Here is a 24,872-nt window from a genome sequence, read left to right as displayed (position 1 = left end):
AAGGTACAGACAAAAAGCAACATTCAGTAAACTCGATACAGCAGTACTGATTATCTCCCGTCAAAACGAAGGCCAGAGGATTTATAGAAATCAAACCATAAGAGAGGCAGGGCAGTTTTCATAATATACATACTAGGCGACATACAGGAAACACACAAACAGCTCATTCCTAAATTAAATGAAGGTCAAACAAGAAACATCAACAAGCGGCCGTGAAAGTGAAAGTAATCGCGGTCAAGCGTGGCGCGCGCGCCCGCACACATGCACTGTAGCTCTAGGCTGGCCTGGAAGCACTTTTTGGAGCCCTCTCAAAAAGTCTCGCTAGACCAGCGCATGCGCTGGGTCAGGCGAGACCTAAAAAAGGGCAATTTCCAACAGGCGTATTAGGATGAGAGTGAAGGGTTCATATCTGCAACTGTGTATTACATGTGGTACCATTGGGATTGGTGGAAAAGCGTAGAAAAAGCTCCTGACCATTGTATCAACCGGACATTACCTAGCCACCTTGGACGGTAGAATCTGGATGTGAAGCTTTGGCATTGCGCTTGGTGTGCTGTTGGGAATAGGTCTACGTGCGGCATCCCCCAACACTGGAAAATCTTTCACAGCACCTCCTGGTTCAGTGCTCATTCATGCATGTAGTTTGCTGGTCTGCATAGCCTACCCACTTCTGTGTTTATTTCCCTCAGTAGGAGTATCGCCAATAGTAAACTCTTGTGCCCCATTGCCCCTTTCCATAACTCTTGGCTAGTTTAGACAGGGAGTGTCACTTTGTCACCCCCACACTTGTTCAAGTAAAACCGTTGTATTATCTGTTAGGATTGACAGTGTTTCCTGTTAGATGTTTGTGGAAAGCTTTCAGTGCTCAACACATTTGTACACCTTGCTCATGGTTATATAGCCCACCTGATGTTTAGATTGTGCATATGAGCTCCCCACCCTGTGTGGGATTGGTCCATTGTGATGGTTATACAGGGAGTTGGTGGTTTGAAGCATTTCTCCATTGTTATGTTCTTTGGGGTTCGCCATTACATTGTCTTTTGAACCTCATGTGCAACCACCACAAGATTGCCCCATACCCCAGTTGGCTGCAACCATTGTTCTAGCCACTCTTCTAGTGGTCTTGTGTGTAACTTTGGATGTGGCACACTAGGGGAATGCACAAATCCCTCATGCCCATCCTTTTCCTCACCATCAGGTGTTCACTCTTCTGGTAGATGCAACTGAACTATCATTGCCTTCTCCTGCTTGTCCACTGGGCGGGCTCTTATGGTCTGTAAATTCCAGATTGTTCCCAATAAGGGTCTCTTCCTTTTTGGAGGTATTGATGATTTTTCTTAGTTGATGGAGAACTCCAAGTTGTGCAATGTCGTTATGACCTGGTTTATGTTTTTGCATTGGTTGAATGTATTTGCCTTTACCTGCCAGTTGTCCCGGTATGGGTACACGGGTATTCCTCTTTACCAGAAGGGTGCTACCACCATATCTAGGCATGCTGTAAATATACACGGTGCTGATTTTATCCCAAGTGGTAAAATCTGGAACTGATAGTGTCCCCCTTCCACTGTGAGTCTGAAAAACGTTGTTACGCTTGTTCATCTGTATGGATCCTCGAGGTCTACAGTTGCCATGTAGTGCCCCCTCCCATAAGGGAATGATCTCTTGACAGGAGCTCATCATGAATATTGTTGTCTTAACGGACCTACTCAGGGTCTTTAGATCCAGCATTGGTTTTAGTGTCTTGTCTGATTTTGGCATTGGGAAGTAGATGCAGTAAACCCCTTTTAGTCTTTCCTGTTTGTGGTACTAATTCTAAAGCTGGTTTCCTTAACAGGTCCTTTACTGACTCTGTCGCCGTTCTTCCCCTTTGATTTTCATCTTCATTGGCGGTTTTGTGGGAGGTGACTTACTTAGCATCCATTTGTAGGTGATTCTTCTCCAGTCCCCTAAGAAACCCACAGATAATCCCTTCTACTGGTGACTTGTGTAGAAGCTCATTCCTTGATGAGCCACTTATTTGTAGTGTTTCCCCCTCTTCCTCTGCCTCGTCCATGAAAGGACTGCCTTGAGCTTGATCCATACTACCTCTGTGGTGGTGGTGTAGTACTTTGTTGGCTGAAGGTTGCATGCGTGGTTGCATGCCTCCTCTTGTGGGAACTCTTTCTCAGAGTCATGCCCTCTATGAATGGACCTTTGTACTGTAAAGGTCTCTTGACTTCGGCTGTCTCATTGTCCTTTTTCATGCACTGAAGGGCTTTGCTGATGGATTCGAAAAGCAGGTTTGCTATTGTGACTTGTATTCCTGCTTAAATCCTGAGACTCTAAGCCAGACATGTCAGTGTAGAGTTTTAGCCAAATTCTTAATGCATTGCATGTCTTAAGTTAGCATTCGCGACACAATTTTGTATTCAGCCGCCATTTTGAGCCATGATCGAAACTAACTTCTGTCTCACTCTTTCCCACTCAGCAGAAAGTAGCTGCGATATTATTTATATTTCTCCAAGGTTAAGCTTCTTTGTACTAATGAATACACTGTTTTGTCATCACATACCTTTCTCACTAGATAGGCCTGCTCCCACCCTTAGAGCGGCGGGCACAGGCAGAGTAACCTTGACGCTGAGATAGCATGTACCCGGTCCCGGGATTGCAAATCATCTTTCTGTATCTCCTTTGTTAACCAGCAAATTTGGGGTGTGTCTTTAGTGATTCTGAAGATGTACATTATGTGTTACCATGTTGGCAGAGGCCTGTCCCTCTGTAGCAAACTAAGGAGGCTGAACAGACCAGACTCCACTCGAGTGTACCTTTAATAAATACCTTTGGTTTGTATTCTCTGTCTGACCGACTCATTTGTTAGGATGGTTGAGAGGTGGTCCCGAGTGACCCGGCTGGCCTGAATCGAGTCACTTCCTTCATTTGGCACCCGAACAGGGACTCTTATCGGGTGACCCATCCTTGCTTGTGGACGGGTGGAGGAGGTCAGGGCCACGTCAGATCAGACGGGCGGATCGGGGATCCCTGCACCATAGAGTCTTGAACTTGCAGCTGCCCCGTCTGTCTGACCGAGCGATGCCTCATCCAGTGATTATCCCGGCTGGGGTCCTGAACGGCAAAACCCTTGGATCTGACCGTTTTGTTCGAAGAGTCGGTCGTGGAGAATACATTTGTTTGACCTGTCTGCACCAGGTGAGTTTGCTGTGGTTCTTTGTGGATATGGCGCCATTCTGGTTTCTATTTGACACAGTCTGAGGACCGTCTTTGGGCAAGCGCTTGAATTTGAGTTCTTTATGAACATGGTACCATTTTGATTTGTATTTGATGAGGTCTGAGGACCGACTTTGGTAAAGATATTTGCAAATATCTGCTCGTCATAAACGGTGAACCTGTTTTCTTATGGAAAACGCTGTGTCTCAGTAAAGTGTTTTGTTTGGGCTGTCGTTCTGCTGATGCTCAAATGGAAGAAAGTCAGCCAGCGCCTCCAGAAGGCACTCCAAATTTTGACATGTCGTCAAACATGGCTTTGGCCCCATTATGTTTAGTACGTTATGGCCCAACTATACAAGGGACAATGCAGAGTTGCAGTGGCCGTTGACAGGCACTTTTGATGAACAGAAAATTAATTCGAAAAGGAGTAGGCATCGATATTTGATTCCCTCAGAACATGGCAAAAGGAAGGCAAACAAACGAATGAAAGCAGAGAATGAGGCCAGGAAGGGGAGAATGCAGACTTTGATTCAGAAAAACCGTAGTGTATGATGGAGAGAAAATAGAAAAAGGAATAGAGTGTGCTACTAGGAAATTTCGGTTACAATGTGAAAAGTCTTGTTGCCCGAGAAGAAAATGATACAGTTGTGTAGGAATTGTTAGATACTTTCCCAGACGACTGAAAGCGCGCAGAAGAAGCCTGCTCAGGAAGTACACGGCCGACCCCTCTGACCTCAAGAACTATCGGCCCATCTCGCTCCTCCCCTTCACAGCCAAGGTGGTAAAGAAAGCAGTCAACAAGGAACTGACACGATTCATCAAAGAGAACGCCGTCCTCGACAAGTCCCAATCCGGATTCCGTATCCACCACAGCAACGTGACCGCCCTATTTGCTGCCACAAACATCCGCGCGCTTCTGGACCAAGGCCACACCGCAGCCCTCATCCTCCTCGATCTATCTGCGGCCTTCTACACAGTCTCTCACCACACACTAGCCGACAGACTACACAACGCCGGCATTCAAGGAACCGCCCTGAACTGGATTCGATCGTTCCTCGCCGGAGGAAGGCAAAGAATCACACTACCACCCTTCCTCTCCCGGAAATCACCTGCAGAGTCCCACAGGGGTAATCACTGAGCCCGACCCTCTTCAACATCTACATGGCTCCCCTCGCAGCCATTGTCCATCAACACGGCCTAAACATCGTATACTATGCTGACACCCAGCTCATCCTCTCTCTCACGAAGGACCCCACCATCCGCGAAACTCAACTTCCAGAGTGGAAGGCAATATGCCGCATTCTGGATGACCAACAGCTGCCTAAAACTCAACGGCGAAAAGACAGAAGTCCTCGTCCTTGGAACCACCCCTTCAGCATGGGACAACACCTGGTGGCTCACTGCCCAGGGAAAGCCCACCTACCCCCTCAGACCACGCCAAAAACCTCAGCATCGTACTCGATTCACTCACAATGAACAGACAGGTCAACGCCGTCACCTACAGCTGCTTCAACACCCTCCGCATCCTTCGAAAGATCTTCAACTGGATCTCCCCTGAGTCAAGGAAGACCGTCACCCACGCATTCATCACTAGCAAACTGGACTATGGAAATGCTCTTTACGCAGGCATCAACAAGTCCCTCCTTCGCAAGCTCCAGACGATACAGAACAACGCGGCGAGACTCGTTCTCGGCATCCCCTGGCACTAACACACCAGTCAACACCTGCGGAAACTCCACAGGCTCCCCGTGGAGAAGTCACTTTCAAGATCCTCACCCACGCCTACAAATGCCTTCACAATAATGGACCCTAATACCTCAACGACAGAATAAACTTCCACATACCCAAAAGAAACCTCCGCTCTGCCGACCTCGCACTAGTTGAAACCCCGCACATCCACAGAGCCGGAAAGATCGGTCTCCCACAATGCAGTCAAAACCTGGAATGAGTTACCAGCAGACATCAGGCGTGCCCCATCGCTGAACATCTTCAGGAAGGCCCTCAAGACCTGGCTCTTCAGCTGAATCTGATTTGCGTACCCCCTCCCCCCTCAGCGCCTTGAGACCCTCACGAGTGAGTAGTGCGCTTACAACTCCCTGATTGATTGATTAACCGCCACCCAATGCGCACCGCCAAAAATATATCCTGCTAGTCCACAGCCTCAGTCTTCTGTTTCTTCTGTCTCTGCTGCTTCTGTTTCTTCTACTGTTGATCAAGCTGTTGTAGCCACAGTGCCTCCGGCCCTTTCTTTGACTTCGCCTTATGTGGCTACTATGAATGTCAGTCTCCCTGATATGCCTATTGTTTCAGCATCTCTCTCACCAGCCCTCACACCTAAGACACAATCACCAGCGACGTTGGTGCCTGTTTCTTCTGTTGCTACTCCTTCCGTGTTCCTCCTTCCCCGACATTACGGAGTACCGGAACGCCTGTACGCGGCCAAGCGGATGGAGACTGGCCGACCGCTAGGGAGTGACTGGGGCAGATATTGATACGATCTGATGTGGGAGATAGAGAAAAAGGTGGTAGCCAATCAGGCCGCTCAGTGGGCTCGTAACCCCATTTACAGTGTGGAAGATGTGTGGAGTGGGACGAAAGATTATGAGCCATTTGGGCAGCAGCATGCCCTTAAGCACATTTTGGCTACTTTGACTGGACTGTGGGAACAGTGTTTCAATGATATAGCACCCCAGATTATTTATGATATTAGGGACCATGTATATGCAGCTGGTATGGCACCTGGTGAGGTTTTTGGTAATATTGCAACGCTGGTCGCTTATCGAAGTAGGCTGCTTGAAAAGAGCCCGAAGATAGTATCCCAGTTTCCGATGAGGTAAGCCCATCCGATATATCACCCTGAACTACCGGAGCTACAGGATCAGCAGAATACTGTTATTAGAGCAAGGGTAGAGGCCCGTTTCCAAGAACAATGGGTTTATACTCCATGGAAAAGGAGTGAGGTTTTGTCCATGAAGACTCAATTTCCCGACCCTAGGAAAAATCCTACTGCATATTATAAGGAATTGACAGAGGCCGCTTCATCGACAGTGATGATGCTTGCAGATATTAAAATGTTCTTTGGTTTACTGGTGCTGTGAGAAAGTGCCATCTTTCTGGCAGGGTATGCCCCCACTTTTTGCTGAACTGCTGAACGTGCCCAGGGCCTATGTTCCTTCCCTAACACCCAAATTGGCAAACCCTGGCCACATGTCAGCCCCTGGTAAATGGTACCCTAGGTACCCAGGGCCTTGTGACCAGGGAAGGCCTCTAAGGGCTGCAGCACTTATTGTGATACCCTTAGAGGCCCTGTACCCCAACACAAACACACTGCCCTTGCAGGCTGAGTGTCTGGGTACAAGACAAAACAGAGTCGACATGGCACACATCCCTGTGTGCCATGCCCACAACATACACTGCCCTGGCATACATAAGGCACCCCTCCAGCTGGGTGCCCTATGCCAGTGGTGTGGGCACAGGAGCATGAGCCCTGTGCACCTACACTACCCAGGTTCACCCCTGGGAACTAAGTCCAGTGCTGCCATTTAAGAGCATATGGTGCTGGGAGCTAGTCAAACACGAACTCCACAGCACCATAATGGCAACACTGAAGACTGAGAAGTTTGGTATCAAACTTCTCAGCACATGAAACCCGCACTGATGACAGTGTGGGATTTAATGTAAAAAGCAATACAGAGGGCATCTTAGAGATGCCCCCTGAAATCTAACCTACAATCCACGTCTTGTCTGAGAGGCTGCCTAGCCTGCCACACAGCAGCCATGTTGCTGGACACCTGGGTTGTGAGCCCCCGCTCTCCTGGGCCTGCAACAATGCACATCCTGGGCGAGGTGCTAGGTCTCCTCCCCCAGGAGATGGGCAGGGGGAAGCTTCAAAGGCATGCCACCTTTGTGAGCTTCTCCAGGCCACTTGCTGTACTCAGCAACTGGCCCCCACCGCTTCTGACCCTCACTCTGGCGGGAAGACTGGCCGTAAACTAAAAGTAATGGCAGGGGATGTGCCAGCCCTACCCCTCAGGTGGGGGAGGCGAGGTGAAGCACATCTCCGGGCCCTCGCCATCCTGAAGATGGGGAGCCCTACCCAATCAGGACTAGGCCACTGCCCCCCTCCCACAGGAGAGTGGCAGGATACCCACCCCAAGGCAGGGACCCAGGGGTCTCTGCCCTTTACCTACCTGTAACGTCCCTAAATTTAGTATTTAGGGACACCCTGAACCTTCCTTCCTTAGATTCCAGATTCGAAACCAGCAAAGAAGATCAAGAAGAAAGAAGACCTGCTGTGCAGCTGCTAAGAAGAGGAAGACACCAACTGCTTTGGCCCCAGCCCTACCGGCCTGTCGACCCTCGAATCTGCTCTTGCTAAATCCCGGCACCTCCTGTGGCCAGCAACCTCACAAACCCCGGAGGACCTGGCTACCTTGTGACCCTAAGCACCTGAGAATCCCACCAGCAGCGGCTCTGCTCAAAGCAAGTATATAACCCCTGGCATCAGCCAGGAACCGTGAACCCTGCACACACTGCACCCGCCAAGCCTGGCCTGTGCCAGAGTAGACAAAGACCCTGAGGACATCCCCCCGGCGACTGACCCCGAATCCGGCACCCAAGGATCCACCTAGATGCTCCTGACGACGCCTGCAGCCTCAGTACCAGGGACCCCCCAAACAAGATCAACAGAGGGTAAGATTTCCAGACACCAAAAGGAACCCCTGCACCCGGCGCCCTGCGGTCCCCTGTGCCAGACACCTGGGTACCTACCTATCCTCCAACTACCCAACTTACCTCACGAAGTGGTGGTGGCACCTGAAGAATCTTCGTCACCGAGCTTGCAGCCTTTGTTCGTCCTTGAGCTTTTCCATAGCAATCCATTGAGCGCCCGAAGGCTCAAAAGCACCCTGCACCCAGCCGCCCGAGTGGCCCTGGCAGTGTAACCTCTACACCTATCTACTTCCCCATTTGCCCTGAACAAGTGACCTGGAGCCCAGCTCCCACAGCTGCGTGGCCTGCTAGTCAGCAGCCACAAACCAAGGGCCCCCTGGCTTCCATAGGATAACATTGGGCCTAACTTACTCTGCACCCGGCTGCCCCTGTGCCGCACCGCTGAGGGTGCAAAAACTGTACTTACCTGACCCTGGGAGACCCCTGAGTCTATGCCCAGAACCTTAACTCTGCCAGTCGAGTACCTCCCCAAAAGCCGATAACTCACTTTTCTTCCATAGGGTAACATTGACTGGTTCCTCTTGAAATTTCTTCTGAAAGTGTGGAGTTTCTAAACTTTAAAATATTCACCTAAAATCAACCGAGTAATGAAAACGGAAATACTCACCTGCTATTAGGAGAGATCCCAGTGCTGGATCTTGGTGCCCAGCACAGACTCTGAAAAGTACTCACAACTGTACTTACCACTAACTGAATTTTCTCCCATAGGAAACCATTGACTGTTTTTCTGTGAACTTTCTCACGACCGTACTTACCACTAACTGAATTTTCTCCCATAGGAAACCATTGACTGTTTTTCTGTGAAATTTCTTCTGTCGATTTTTGCAAACCACAAATATTCTCTTAAAAATCGTACCAACTGTGAAAACGTAATTACTTACCGGTTTTAGATAGATGCCCCAGTACTGAGACTAGGAGCCCAGCACTGGATTACAAAAGTAACGAGAACATACTTTACCCGTAACTTAAATTTTCTCCCATAGTAAACCATTGACTGTTTTTCTGTGAAATTTCTTCTAAGTGTCGATTTTACAAACTTATAAATATTCCTTAAAAATCGCCTGTGTAACTTAAACGCAGTTTCTCAACTGCTTACAGGTGGTACACTAGTGCTGGATCTAGGATCAAACACTCACCTAGATAAAGTAACCCTAACCCCACTTTCCTGCTAAGTGAATTTCCTTCCATAGGAGAACATTGGTAATTTGATTAGAAAAAGTTTCGAGGTGTCGACTTTTAAAATAGCAAAATATTGCTTAGAAATCACAACAGTAACTAAAACGAATATGCTCACTTGTTTCCAAGAGCTGTCCCAGGACTGAATCTAGGATCCAGTCCTGGAGTTAGAAAAGTAATCCCGAAAGTAATCAATTGCACATAACTTAAAATTCCCATTAAGCTCAATGTATTATTGTGTTGGAAATTGTGTTGCCTATTGCAACAAACTATTATCTGCAAAAGTCAATTGCCTATTGCAAAGTATTTAACTAAAGCATCTCATTCTGTGAAAGTATATTTTGATACCCATTGTTGGTTTTAAAATAAAAACAACCATATATTTTGTATATAAACCATTGGCCTAGCGTTCAGTTCTTGAGTGTGTGAGAACATTTGCTGACTGAGTGTGTACAACAAACACTTTACACTGTCCTCGGATACTGCCTTACTGCTCGACCAAGCTACCACTTTAGAGAGTAAGGTTATATCTAACTTTAACCTCTGCCAAACCTCTGGGGACTGTGGACTCTGTACACACTGTACCTATTTGGGAACGGTGTATACAGAGCCACTTTCTCACACCCACGTCTGGGCATACCCTGCCAACTTAGGGCGAACCAAGCAAACACAAGGAGATGATGGAAAGAGCGCTGAAACTTTTCAGACACTCATCCCCAGTCACAGAACTGGCATGAATCCATCATTCTTTAGCTCACTTCACCACCTCAGTTCAGACCCAGCTATATGCAAATCAGTCTTGACCCTGTGGCTCGTGGGCAGTCCAGCCCAAACTGCCAAGCCAGGTATTCCCTGAACCGGAAACAAGCATCATGTGACCGGTTTCTGGGTAACACCCTTCATCAGTCAGACTAGCTTGAATCCAGTGGCAAAGTGAGCCACGTCTGGGCATACCCTGCCAACTTAGGGCAAACAAAGCAAACACAAGAAGATGGACGGAGCGCTGAAACTTTTCAGACACTCACCCCCAGTCACAGATCTGGGTTGAATCCATCATCATTCTTTAGCTCACTTCACCACCTCAGTTCAGACCCAGCTTTATGCAAATCGGTCTTGACCCTGTGCCTCATGTCTGAAATGTTAATTTCCAAGGGTTCAATGGCACTGAAATTTTCCATATCTTTCCAAATCCACAATATTACTAAGGACAAAGCGATGCCAGTGTCAGTGGTCAACACAACAGCTGGTTTCTGTGTTCAGGGTATTGGGAAGGTGAAAGTGGGAGAGAGTAATTGCAATTACACATATACTCCGAGTACGATTAGTAGCCTTCCTCTGCTACCACCATATAATGTCCATTTTGTTTGTGGATCCCAAGCTTATGTTTGGCTTCCTAGGGGGTGATCAGGTATATGTTACCTCTTTTCTTCCCCCACTGTATATAGCCCCGTCCAATTACCATAAGGACTGTCAATTGCAGCGTAGGAGAGCATGCCTGCCCGGATTTAGAAGGGTTATTAACACAGAAGATATAGATCAGACCAATACCACTTGGCAAAAGTTCACAGACGCCATGAAGGGTATTGTACTCTATTGGGGCCCCATGTCCAATAGTTTTAATATTCGTCGGCTCACAAGAGTTGTGGAAGGGGTTATTAATACAACAGCAGGGATACTGACGAATATCACAGCTGAACTCCAGGCTACGAGGCTTATTGCCTTACAAAAACAGATGGTGTTAGACGTCATCCTTGCTGACCTGGGAGGGGCCTGTTGCGTAATTGGCAATAGCTGTTGTGTATACATTCCAGACCACGCCCTTAATGTGTATGCTGCCATCCATAAGTTGCACAGGCTCTCATCCGACATACACCAAGCGAATGGTACTTGGACTATCTGGATGGGTCTGGGGGTCTATTCACGTCCTGGGGCTGGAAGATTCTTATCTTCCTGGATGCAATTGCTGGTATTATTTTCACCTGTTGCCTTTGCATACATGGTCTCCCTGCTTGCTGTGCTTATTGTGTAAAGGCTGACGCCCAAACCAAAGATTTCAATGCATGACACTAAGACCACAGTCATGATGATACAAGATATACAAGATCTAATTTCAATAGATGAAGGCATTTTTTATTATTGATAATGCATGTATCAGCTCGTAGTGGTAGACCTTATATTCTGTAAGAAGTTATTTGCTCTTAGATAGTAGCGAAATGAGTTAGCAAATGCTAAAAGGAGGGTCTGTTGGAATAGAAATGTTTTAGCGAATTCTTTATGCATTGCATGTCTTAAGTTAGCATTTGCGGCACCATTATGTATTCAGCAGCCATTTTGAGCCATGATCGAAACTAACTTCTGTCTCACTGTCTGTCTCAGCAGAAAGCAGCTGCGATATTTTTTATATTTCTCCAAGGTTGAGCTTCGCTGTACTAATGAATAGACTGTTTTGTCATTACATACGTCTCTCAATAGATAGGGCTGCACCTACCCTTAGAGTGGCAGGTACAGGCAGAGTAACCTTGATGCTGAGTTAGCATGTACCCGGTCTCAGGATTGCAGCTCATCTTTCTGTATCTCCTTTGTTCACCAGCTACCAACTGGAAATTTCCAGTTGGGGCATGTCTTTAGTGATTCTGAAGATGTACATTATGTGTTGCCACGTTGGCAGAGGTAAGTTCCTCTGCAGCAATCTAAGGAGGCCGGTCAGACGGATTCCACTGAGTGTACCTCTAATAAATACCTATGGTTTGTATTCTCTACTGCCTGACCGACTTTATTTGTTAGGAAGGCTGAGAGGTGGTCGCAAGTGACCCGGTGGCCCTAATCGAGTCACTTCCTTCATCACTGTTCTTACCTCTTTGATTTTCCTCTTTGGCGGTATTGTGGGAGGTGACTTATTTAGCATCCATTTGTAAGAGGTGATTCTTCTCCATTCTCCTAAGAAACCCACAGATACTTCCTTCAACTGGTGACTTGTGTAGCTCATTTCTTAATGAGCCACTTATTTGTAGTGTTTCCCCCTCTTCCTCTGCCTCGTCCATGAAAGGACTGTCTTGAGCTTGATCCATACTACCACTGTGGTTGTGGTGGTGTAGTACTTGGTTAGCTGATGGTTGCATGCGTGGGGTGTGTTTGCATGCCTCCTCTCTTGTGGGAACTCGCTTTCTGAGTCATGCACTCTATGAATGGACCTTTGTACTGTAAAGGTCTTTTGGCTTCGGCTGTCTCATTGTCCTTTTTCATGCACTGAAGGGCTTCTCTGATGGATTCACTGAAAAGCAGGTTTGCTATTGTGACTTGTATTCCTGCTTTAATCCGGAGACTCTACGCCAGACGTGTCAGTGTAGAGAGGCAGCCGTACATAGTTGTCTAGTGGCTCTGCCTGCAGTATCTTTGCTGAATTGAGGGCAGCGTTATTAATGTTCTTGCCCTCTTGCAGAATCTGATTGTCCTTCCTGAATTCTTCTGGCAGATGTTGCATGATTGTTGGGAGGGTATAACTGTTCAGTAAGTAGTTTCAATGGGCTATAAGCCACTGTGCGGCAGATGACCCTTTGAACTGTCTACCCACCATGCCTGCCCTCTTGCTTTCCTTATCTGGTGGTTGACCTGTTGATGTGGGGTTGTTAGCCCTTACGATCAGTTGCCATGATAAGGGAGACTGCTGGCACATTTCCCCCTCATATAAAGTGTGGGTCCCTGGTGGAAAAGGAATACTTATTTTATACCCTCTGAGTGAAGGCATTGGTTACTGCTGGTTCCTTGAAAACCTCATCCTTGGTCCAGTACACTTGGCAGCATTGGAAGGAACTGTTTTATCTTTTGATCTGGCAGGAGTGTTTCGAGGGGGAAAAAATGCTTGTTTGCTTCTCTTCCATCTGTACTCGCATATGTGTTTCCCACACTCTTACGGACTATGTTGTATGAGATGTAATCTTGTGAAAAGGGTTTCAATGGGTATGAGTCCCCCTCTCTATAGATTCCTCCTTCTGCGATGATCCCTGGTCCTGGAACTGTTCTTTCTCTTCTTCCATTTCGTAAATGTCTTTTACTCTTTCTTTGGCACTGGAGTGAGTTGTGGTTCCATTTATTATATTCCCTGTTTATCTGCTTGCTGTCTGCATGGTATCTTGTACCCCTTACAGGTTTAAAACTCTTTCTTCTTACAAATGAGGGCCTCTAGTTCAGCTTCGAGGTGCGTCCCTTTTTCTCTGGACTCCATCTTTGTTTGAAGCTAACCTCAGTTTACTCACTTTTCTTCAACATCAAAACAGAGGTGCCCCTTGGAGTCTACATCAGACCTTTTGTTGGTGTCAAGCCATTTTTCAATATTTATGCAGACCAGATTTTTGTTGGAGGCACCGAACTAGTTTTTGGTGGTGAGCTGGTTTTAAGCTTAAATTTGTGTCCGTTCTTTGGGTTCGACATCAAGCCGGTCTTCCCTGATTCTGCTTTTTCCCTCGCATGCTTTTGATCCTTCTTCGAGGGCAATGCTGGTTGTGAGAGATTGCTTCCAGCGGGGTCCTTTGTCATGAACCTGTGGGGCTTTCAGCCTACATACACACAAAAAGCAAATGCGCCCATCTTCTTGGGGGCCTCCCACCTATCCAAAAAAAGAAATGGCAGGATGGCCTCACACACCCCGTACTTGTCATGCTTGATCATCCTGAGCTCATCAAAGAATTCTCTAGTGGCGAGCTGACCATTTCTCAAAGTGTTTTAAGAGGGGTCTTTGCTGGAGCAAGGGGAGGCCTGTCTGAATAAAAATCCCAAACTCCTACCAAGGTGTATATATAGTTCAAATTTTATTTGTGGTGGTGGTGGACTGATTAAAAAAAGACGAGTCTTATTAGGTACTCCTGTCCATTCTAGGTCAGACTTGCCTGGCCTTTCGGCATCAAGATTTTCGGCGTAGACTTGGTGTATTTTGTGTCCAAACTCCTCAGTTCGTTCCCGGGTGCCCTTGTGATGTTATCGTGCTCTCTCTCCTTATGCCTCTTCTCTGGCTACATCTTTATAAACTCCTCAAGCTCCTGCTCTTCTCCCTTGGCCTCTTTGGTGTCTTCGACTGTGCCCTCTTCCTCACTTGACAGGCCCCGGTCCCTGAAGGACCCGACCCCACTTTCCTGTGAGGATGTCATGGCATAGTATGCATACCTCTGCTTCTGTATAGCTCCGATTGTCTTGTCAAAAACTCTGAGCAAGCTACACACTCCTCTGAACTGAGGTATTTTGGAGGGCAGAGGTTACACACATTATGACTGTCCGTTTACACTTACTTATGATGGCACTTCAAACAAAATGTAACTGGGGTGTGCGCCATACCCCTTTCTCATTTTCCGACTAACGTGGTCTCACTGTGTGGTAGGTTCCTCGCCTGTCTGGTGTTTCTCTGCATTTTTCGTGGTGTCCTATCTACTATCCAACAACGTTTTAGCGGTTCCTGTTTTTGATAATTTTCCTGGTTTTTCTCAGTGATTTTGATTCTCTGAGATGCAATCTCATTCCCATCGACTACTGAAATTCCTTCCTTGCTTCAAGACCAAACAGCAGAAAAGAGAATCCCAAGGACGGGCATAGCCCACATAGCAAATGGTTGACGACACCCACACAAAAAAGAAAAGAGACTGTAATGAGACAATTCTAGACCCAACCACTAGATGCGGAATAATGCACAGTATCTTAATCAAGCAAAGGTTCAAGTCACAAAGCCACTGCGTAGAAGCCATCCTCTCTCCAGACTAGCTCAGAATCAGAGAAAGCCTGCAATACTTCATTATCTGCTTGCCCAGCAGATAACATAATCTACTTATGAAACAGATGAACTGGGCCTGCCAAAAGAGACTAGATATATGGGAATAGCAACACCTAGTTCACCGAATGCCCTGTGGCAGGATATAGACAGAATGCCCAGGAACCACAATACTCACCCCAAGATAATTGACCAAGGTAAAGGAGCTGCTCTAGCATCTTCTCCAATCAAGAAGGGAAGAGACTGCTCGGTCCCCAACCCACTCCATGCCTGTAATGTGTCTGCACGTGTGCCTCCCTCAGCTACAGATGGACTGGACTCTAAGAGACTTCATCTCACAAAATGGGATTTAGTTCAGTTGACTGTTGCTTCTCCAGCAACCCGGTTATGTTCCAGAGGATATGGCTCCATTCATATCCCAGTCACACCTTGAATCTACATCAAATCAGTTAGCAGTGGCTATTGGCTGCTTTGGGAGCCAAGGTCCCATGAGATCCTCCGTCACCACAAAATCTTGCAGTCATTAAGCACTTAAAAAGGTATATAGTAGGTACTAGCCCACTGTTGACAACACAAAACGAAACTGTGACCCCCCTAACTAGGGACCAACGATTGGCTACCAGGCACCACCAGAAGCACCAGAGAGCTTTCTAGAGTATGTACCTTGTCTGGGTGGCGGGATTTTGGCATTCAACTTTTGGGATTTCTATGTGCATCCTTCATTTTGATCCAATGATTTCGGACTATCTTCAGGACAAGGATGGGGAAAATGGGAACAATTGCACTGTAAAAAAAAATATCCATGACCACCCAAATAGTCCCCAAAAATATTATACAGGCCACAGGGATTAATGTCCGTTTCCCAGCGCCTACCACAAGAGAGCACTCAACATGTTTAGTTCTTTGACCCAGACCATAATAGGTCATTCTGATGTTGTGTACTTACCTGCAATTGAAGACCTTTTCTTGTTATTACGGTGCAGACAAAATATTCAGGTGTTAATTAAAGCTTTTCAAAATATTATGAATGTCAAAACTATCCAGATTACAGTAAGCCTCAACAGCTTGTCCTTACTTCAGGGAGTTCTGTACTTGAAGGGAGTAAGTGACCATTTCAAAGGAATGCAATATATTGTGGCTCTGGGGCATCAAGGGCAAATGGCAGTAGCTCTACAACTATTTTCCAGCACCTCTCATTGTCCGAAGGCCTCCAAGAAAAGGACTCCCAGTGTACCTGCATCACTCCTTTTTGGGATCTGGAAGCACATCTTCCAAGGAGTCTGTGTCACAATGTAGGAGTCATTTAGCTCTTCACTCACCAATATTGTTCTGGTTTGTACCACAAATCTGGCCACATAATCTCATTTTTAACACTGAACATTCAGGACATTGAAGGTCCTGGCTCAAGGCCCCTTTCCTCTGCATGGTAAGAGCTACTTTCTTCATAGCAAGCATGACCGCAGTCTTGGCGTATGCATGATTGTGCCTTGGACATCCAGATCATTGGTTTAGTCAAAGCCTAAAGTGGTGTCCATTATTTTGAAGTTTTAGCTTTGGCCATTTTAGGCAGTCAGAAACCACATGGAGGCATACGTTCCCCAATCATTTACTTGATACTGCCAACACCTGAAATAAAATGGTAACTGACTAGAATATTCCTTTCTACCAAATTGATGCATCCCAGAACTTCTGTCAAAATAACCTTTTTGGGGGGCACCAAGGGTGTCCTACTATAATGGCTGTAGCCAGAAAGGAAATATAGAGGATACAAATTTCTTTCTCAGAATAATTTTACCACAAAGAACACTTCACAGAGAAAGCATTATTGTTGATGAAAATGCATAAAGACTAATATGATGAAAACAACCAAAAAGAATCTTTAATGATACAAAAAAAATGTTGACTAGAATTATAGGCAAAAGTACAACGGATCAGCTCATTGTTTAATAAACCGCCTCAGTAAAGAGGAAAGGTGGAAAGAGTAAACTACAGCAGACGTGCCCTTTGGGGATACAAGGGCTTCCAAGGGATCCAAATACATGCTGCACGTTTTCTTCCTCGTTTTATAGGAGAAAAGAAATTGTAGCAAAATTTCAGAGTCTGACTCAGACGTTGATCAACTGCAATGTTTAATTGGATGTTATGAAAATTGTGGCTAATTCCGATACTCAAACCATTTTATTTTTAAAAACCCTCTTGTTGAAAGTGCTGTGGGATCCTAACAGTAGTGGGAGAAGCTAATCATACATTCAGTGAAGATTCCCATGATGGATGCATTTTTAGGTTTGCCTTTGTTTTCAAGAACAAGTTCAATGGTCCTCCAACTCAGTAGGACAACTTTTCAAATGTTTACGTTAGGGAGATTTCATGACTTAAAAAACTGTTCACCTGGTTTCAGTCTACAACTCACCGACTAGACCAAAAATAAAGGCTATTTATTGCGACACGTTACAAACCACTATGAAAGCTGTTTTTCAACTCTGTATTCCCAAAATATATGAACAAAGGAATACAGTTTATCAAGGTAAGTATTTTATTATCAAAATTATTACATCTCTTCTGAAAGATCAAATGTTACAGCACTGTGTAAAAACCACACTTGAGTTGATCAGCAGCCACCTCCCCTTTCAGAAAGTCACTGCCTGGGCCTCTGGTGCCTTTTTCCATTTGCTCCAAACTTGTCAAGTGGAATAATTCTAGGTCCGAGCTGCAGTAGTTAAGTAGTCCCTCACTGTATGCTCAAGAGAAAGGGGAGGATGCAGCTCAAAGCTCAAGGTGTCTGGTCTTTACACACATTTTATACAGTATACAGGGAAACCCAAAACAAGGGGGACATGATTCCATTCCTAACACTCTCACAGTCGTACAGTTTTAGAAAAATGTGATTTCTGTTTCAGTATTTTAAAAATATCTCCCTTAGGTCAAACAAACACCTGATTTAAATTTTGAAATAAAGATAAATTCTGTAACAGTCACGAAAAAAATGACGACTGTGCATTAAAGTTGTGAAGAGAGAAAGCTATAGAGACAGAGAGGAGGGAGGGAGGGACTCCACCATTTTCTGTTTGACAAGATAATGGAAAGTCACTGCAGCACCATGGATTATAACTTTTGTATATTAGCTAACCTACAATGGTTATAACTGAATATAAAAGATAAATAAAAGAACTAATGCCAGATATTACAGTAAACAAGTGATAGAAATAAGCTGGCAGCCATATGGAATTTACCAGACTGAGCATGGCCTGATCCCATCCCAGGGCCGATACTTGGAGGTATCGATATGATATGAAGAGCAGCTGAAAAGACGCTGACACTGCCCGCCACATCTGGGCTGTGGCAGGAAGCGTTGCCTCCGAGGCCACGGCCATCCACTCATTACCACGTCATATGCATGCAGTTATCCACTCCATTTATTCTGCATCCGACCATTCCAACCACAGCCATCAGACTTCTTGGCATTTCATAGACATGTGACCCGATGCACCTGCATGTGTGCAGCTATAGTTCTTACCACCAGCCACAGCACTTGCTTACTGGAAAAAGAAGGAATATCCATTCATATTACCGTTTACACCAGCGATCACATGACCAAGCAAACAGTGAATGCAGAGTGCGCACACAAACGCACTTGCTGCTTGTACCAATGCAATACTCCCAGGCACTCAGCGAATGGGGGTAGTTCAGGCCGTTAAAAAAGCCAGTCTGTCCACAAATGGAATGATCTTCTACAGATTAACCAACGCTCCCCCGAAAAACACGGTTATAACCCAATGCTACAAATATAGGTGCTCTTAAGCCCTCCCTGTCACATCCCCCCTCCCCGTTACGTTTTTATTGATTTTTAATTGTTTTGATATAAAACTTTCCTTACTGCACAAGTGACTACAGGAGGTTCTGGTGGTGAGAGAATGTGCACAAAGCAAACCATTCTCCTTTGACTTACAATCTTTCCCATGATTCAAATTTCGGAATTGTCCATTTTGTCGTGAGCCCTGGATTCTTTTCAAGTCTCTGCTTTTTACAATGTCCACCAAAGTCAGAGGACAACAGTGCCTGAAACCTGCCAGCTCTGGCCTTTGCTCCCCGTCCAGCGTAAAGTGCCCTGTGTGAAACACTGGAGCAGGGGAATGTCTGGAGGCAGCAAGCATAGGCTGTGGCTTGGTATTGACTGGCTGTTGCCTCCCTTCAACCCTAGGACAGTCCAGTCTGAGTTTTTACACCTGAACTTTGAAGGTGCTGCAATCTGTATTGGTGAACTCCTGCCCCACGCTGCGCATAGTGCTGTGAACTGCTAACAGTTGATACCCTGGAGGTGTAAAGAGACGGCTGCCCAGTAGTCCGTGTATCTGGCTGGCTGGACCTGCACACCTGTGAAGCGGACGAGGTGCTAGGCGGTGACACAGAATCCAAGAGTGAAGTGTCCGCATTTGTGGGATGTTCGGGGCTTGCGGCACTGCCAGATCGGCTATGAAGTGAGGTTCTTCTCGAGATAGTGCTCGTGCTGCTGCCGCCAGGAGGCTGCTGGTTGTTGAAATACCCAGAGTTCACTGCACATGGAGCAGAGGAGGAGGATGAGGAGCTAATGTCTGTACAGCTTGAGTGGGCAGGGCTGGAATCACAAGTAGGGGGGACAGAAGATTCAGAAGGTCCATGTCCCGTCCTTTGCACAGAGGTTCGATAGCTGTAACTGGGGGATGCAACTGTGGGTCCTCTGTACGGAGAAGAACTCTGTTGAAGGATATTCAGGGATTCAGACTGTGGACTGTCACACTGAAGAAGCTAAAAAAATAAAATAAAAATAAAAAGTGTCAAATACCTTTTCACTGTATTATATTCATGTGCAACACAGTTTTAGAAACAGCACAACACCTACACTCAAACCACTTTTGTGTGGCGGTTTCATTCTCAGCCAGTCAAATGGAGTGCACCATGTGAACAAGCGTTTGTGTCTCAGAGACTTTGAATGAACTGTAGGTGAGCCAGTGGTAAAAATGGCAAAAGTGAAACAACATGCAAAGATACACAACATTTCTTCCCCAACATTATCTTTCATAAAGTTTCAGACTTTTAGTAGAAAACAATGGCTATCTGGGAAAGTGCCAAAACGAAATCTCAATGAAAGAGCATCTTCAGCAAGGCGTATCCCCGTTAGGGTTCAAGTTTGTGGTCCTTATCAAGGCAGAATGCTATGCAAATGTGTAGCACGTCTTCCAAGTATCTGCCCTGCAGATCTTCTGAGAGATATACAGCAAGAGAAATGCCTCTAGTCAATGACCACACATTGTGATACAGGAGACAATCCATCTGGGTATGCCAGTCTTCAGAATTACCCCTTGTGGAAAGAGCCACAATTTACACAGAAAAAACAAGGGACTTCAGGCAGCAGACCAGGTGTAATGCCCAAGACCTCCTTTTATCATCCAAGGTGTAATAAGTTTTCCCTAATGGGGTTTCTACTTTTGTAAGGACTAATTGTCTGGTTAACATGAAAATCTGATGACACTAGGGACTAAATTTGGGTACACCTTGTGAGATGTGTTCGACAGCATGTCACACTCACACATGCGCAACAACATTCAGTACTCAAAGGTGAACCTCAAATGTGATATGATCTGCACTAGCTGCCTTCCAGAGGCACCCATCTGACCAGAGTGCACCCCAGTGCATGCTTTCATGGGCCAGACATTTGAAAGGCTGGACACTTGCCCAAGGGGGCACTCAGATCTCAGCTTGCAATTCAGATCTTAAACAGAATGGAATGCTACTCAGATATCTGTAAGACACTTGGCTAGCTCTGCTCCATTATACCAGTCTCTCCAAACAAACTGCTACCTGAAGCCTCTTAAGATATGTTCGGAACACAACAGGAGCATTGCAAACTGCCAAAAGGACAAGTTACTTACCTTCGGTAACGCTTCATCTGGTAGAGATGCTTTACCTCTGGATTTTCCAGGCGTGAAGAGAGGATCTAGAAGATTTTTCTTTGAGCAATACCCCTACGCACTGGCAGGTGGCATTGTTCTGCTCCGCGTGACGACGTCAGCGCCACTGTGATGCCCATCTCGGCGTGCTGTCGTCAGTTACTTTCCATTACTTTCCACTACAGAAGCGCAGAGCCATGAAGTGCACTGACATTGGTGTGTTTCTGAGCAAATAGGTCCCTGAAAGGGATTAGCCCTGACCCTAGAAACCTGTCCACAGTACGGGAAGGATGGGTGGGTCGGTAAGGAATCTGCAGCTAGATCATGTCTCTATCAGCTATGGGCTTACCAAAGGTAAGTAATTTGTCCATCTAATAGACATCTAGCTACAGATTCCTCACTAAGCAATACAATCCCCGTAGGAGGGACTAACAACAAGTTTAGAACAGGAAGTTCTGCAGGACCGATCGGCAAAAAAGGCCGTCTTTGCAGACTTGACTGTACAGGCAGTAGTACTTGGAAAACATGTGCAGGGGTGCTTATCCCCCGGCACTCTCCAAATATTCCAGTTGCCTTTGGTTTGTGATATGACCACGTTGCTGCCTGAAAAATGTTGATGAATGGAACTCCATGTTGCAACGCCGGGGTATAAGCCGTAGCTCTGGCTGAGTGAGGTTCTTTAGGAGGCAATTTTTTAGCCAGTGTAGCAAATTTTGATGCAGAGGACGGCCCATCACAAGATAGTCCAAGCGTAGAAAGTTGGCAAGGTGATAGATTGCTCCACGTGGAAGGGTGTTACCACTTTCAGTGAGAAAAATGCCCTAGTGCGAAGCACCAACTTATCAGGGAAGACGGTCAGGTAAGGAAGATTGGACAACAGAGCCTGCAACTCACTCACCCTTCTGGCAGAAGTGATTATCACTAAAAAGGCTGTTTTAATAGTGAGCAGCAGGAGGGGACAAATGTGAAAAGGTTCAAATAGAGCACACATTGGAAAAGTGCGAACCAAATTAAGGTCCCACTGAGACATAGGAAAGGGGAAGGAGGGAGCACATGTACAATGCCATTGAGGAATCTATTTACAATAGGAGATTTAAATCATGTGAGTTGGTCTGGGAGCCTTAGAACAGCAGACCGAGCGGATAAGTACCCTATGAGAGTACCCACAGCAGAGCCCGGCGGGGCAAGGGTCAAAATAAACAGCAGAATTTGAGAAAGTGGGGCAGAAAGCGGCTCAATAGACCTTTCTGTACAATATTTTACAAACTTGTTCCACCGGCAAGCGTACAGTCTTGGTGAAGGGTCGCCAAAATAACACTGCAAACTTCGGGAGGAAGGCTGAATGCCAACAACTGTCACCGCTCAATCTCCATGCAAAAAGGCGTAAAGTTGACAGGTTCGGGTGGAGACCCTCTCCTGCTGCTGCAACAGAAGATCCTCCCGAAGGGGTTGCCTGATCGAAGGATCGATGCTCAATTGGAGAAGATCAGGATGAAACAAGTTACTTACCTGTCGACATCCCACCAAATTGGTGTCCTTCGTGACGTTGACGCGCTTCCTGCGGAAGCTCCCACCTTTGGTCGCCATCTTCGGATTCTTTCTTGTCTTGTGTTATCTCCTTTGCAGATCCATTTAGCTATGTGTGCAGTTTAACCCCCCTTGTCCTCCGGTCTCATCTTTCTGGCGGAGGAGAGTGGGATCGCTAGTGAATCCAGAAAGTCATCAAGCTGCAAAACTACACCGACAGGTAAGAAACTATACGTTTTGCAGCGTGAATCTTTCTGGATTCACTATGCTGTGCATAGACTTTGTAGCCGTTTGTCCTTATTGCGGTGGCTGAAAGGAAGATGAGCACTGGTTACTGAAAATGACCTTCTGTCCCACTTGCGCTTCCTTGTTCATTTGAATATCCACACAGTAGTGCTTAGTGAACGTATTCACTGAAGACCATATTGCAGCCTGGCAAATGTCTTGGATAGGTGCGTTTGCTAGAAACGTAACTGTTGCTCCTTTTTTCCTTGTTGAGTGAGCTTGAGCTGCTCCTTGTAACTGTTGTCCTGCCTGCTTGTGGCAGAGTTGAATTGTCTGTGCATTCCATCGTGCAATCGTATTTTTGGTGACTGGTCGCCCCAAAAAACTGCTGGCAAAGGAGACAAAGAACTGATTTGTTTTTCTGCACTCCTTTGTCCTCTCTATTTAGTGCATTACAGCCCTTCTGGCGTCTAGTGTGTGTAGCGCCCATTCTGTTCCTGTGGTCGGATTTTGGAAAAAAAACTTGGTATTTGGATTGTTTGGTTAATGTGGAACCGAGACACCACCTCTGGCATGAAGTGTGGGTCCGTTCTCATTACAATCCTGTCCTTGTGTATTTATAAGTAGGGTTCCTGGAGTGTTAGCGCTTTGTAGCGACGTGATGGCCACTAAGAAGGCCGTCTTTAGTGTGAGCATGTGCAGTGTAGCCTTGTGAATAGGTTCAAAGGGTGCCTTCATCAATTGAGTTAGCACAATGTTGAGGTTCCATGCCGGTGCTGGCATCCTCTTTGGGGGTGTGATTCTTTTCGCTCCTTCCAGAAATCTTTTCACAACTTGGGAGGTGAAGAAACTTTTCCCTGTTTCTCCTCTTGTGTAGGCCTCCATGGCAGCTAAGTGCACCCTTAGGGAGGTGTAGCTTAGGTTGCTTTGTAGCAGGTGCGTTAAGTATCTTAGAACTGTTGATTCCCTTGTGATCTTGCGTTGTAGTTTCTCCTTGAGGCACCATTTGGAGAACCTTTTCCATTTTGCTACGTAGCACTTTCTTGTGATCGGCCTCCTTGCCTCCCTGAGTACTGCCATAGTACTTGCTGGTAGTTTGAGGTGCGCAAACTCTAGGTCCTCAGGAGCCATGCTGCTAGGCTGAGGCTCTCTGGCTCTGGGTGTGGCACCTCTCCGTTCTGCATCGTTAGCAGGTCCCTTCTTCTTGGGAACCTGTGCGCTGGTTCTTGTGCCATTTCCACTATCTGTGAGAACCAGGACTGTCGGGCCCACTGAGGTGCTATCAGTATTAGTGTCATGCTTCTGATTCTGCATTTTTTGAGTACCCTGTGTATCAGTGGTATTGAAGAAAAAGCGTATGCAAATGTCTTTGACCAACTTATCCATAGCGCATTCCCTTGTGACCGATGGTCTGGTTGTCTGGATGCGAAGTGTTGGCATTTTGCATTCTGACGTGTTGCAAATAGGTCTATTTGCAGTATCCCCCATCTTTGTAATATCTTTTCTATTTCCTGCTGGTTGATCTCCCATTCGTGGGATGCTGACGTCTGCCTGCTGAGTCAATCTGCTTCCACATTGTCTTTCCCTGGGAGATGTATTGCTAGTAGGTCTAGTCTTAGTGGAATGGCCCATGCCCATATTTCCTGTGCTAGCCCTGACAGTGCTACTGATTGTGTTCCACCTTGTTTGTTGATGGAGAACATGGTAGTTGTGTTGTCTGTTTGGATTAACACCCTGTTACCGTACAGCTGCTTCTGAAAGGCATTTCTAGGAACACAGTTTTAAGTTCTAGGTAGTTGATGTGTCTGACCGCATCTTGCTGCAACCACGGTCCTCTCACTTTGAGTTTGTTCATGTGCGCGCCCCACCCCAGCTGGGAGGCGTCCGTTGTGATGGTCACTGAAGTAGTTGGTTGTGTGAATGGTTTCCCCTGTGATATGTTTTTCTCGTTCCACGACGCTATTTCCCGATGCAGTGCGTGTGTGACAACCACTAGATCTTCCCAACTCCCTGTTGCCTGTGACCATTGCTGCTGTATCCATTCCTGGATTGGTCTCATGTGGAGTCGAATATTTGGGACTAGGTGGATGCATGACGCCATCATCCCCATCAGCTTTCTCACCGTCCTCACGTTCAGAACTTGCCCCTTGCGGTAAAGACGTGTTTCCTTCAGTATTGCCAATGTTCTCTTCCTGCTGGGGAACACTTTGGCCTGTATGGTGTTGATCTATGCCCCTAAGAATATTTTGATCTGCTCCGGCTCGGTTGACGATTTTTCCCAATGGATTGAGAAACCCAGTTGGCTCAGTGTTTGTACGACCTGCAGAATGTGT

The 24,872-nt window shown here is 46.3% G+C and overlaps 1 protein-coding gene across 9 annotated transcripts in view; it reads right to left on the bottom strand.

The window, feature by feature from the left end:
• Nucleotides 1–17,378: 17,378 nt before the first annotated feature.
• SETD5 (SET domain containing 5) overlaps nucleotides 17,379–24,872 on the bottom strand; it is a 351,936-nt gene continuing 344,442 nt past the window's right edge. For all 9 annotated transcript variants that reach the window (XM_085624253.1, XM_085624258.1, XM_085624255.1 and 6 more), the window contains one exon: nucleotides 17,379–19,645. In XM_085624253.1, the coding sequence (XP_085480379.1) occupies nucleotides 19,058–19,645 (588 nt within the window). In that variant the 3' untranslated portion in view covers nucleotides 17,379–19,057. The remainder of the gene's footprint in view (nucleotides 19,646–24,872) is intronic.

Source organism: Triturus cristatus, chromosome 9, assembly GCF_964204655.1.
Source record: "Triturus cristatus chromosome 9, aTriCri1.1, whole genome shotgun sequence".
Classification (NCBI taxonomy): domain Eukaryota; kingdom Metazoa; phylum Chordata; class Amphibia; order Caudata; family Salamandridae; genus Triturus; species Triturus cristatus.
The sequence above is the reverse complement of the archived record's forward strand: the minus strand, read 5'-3'. Positions and strand labels throughout refer to the sequence as shown.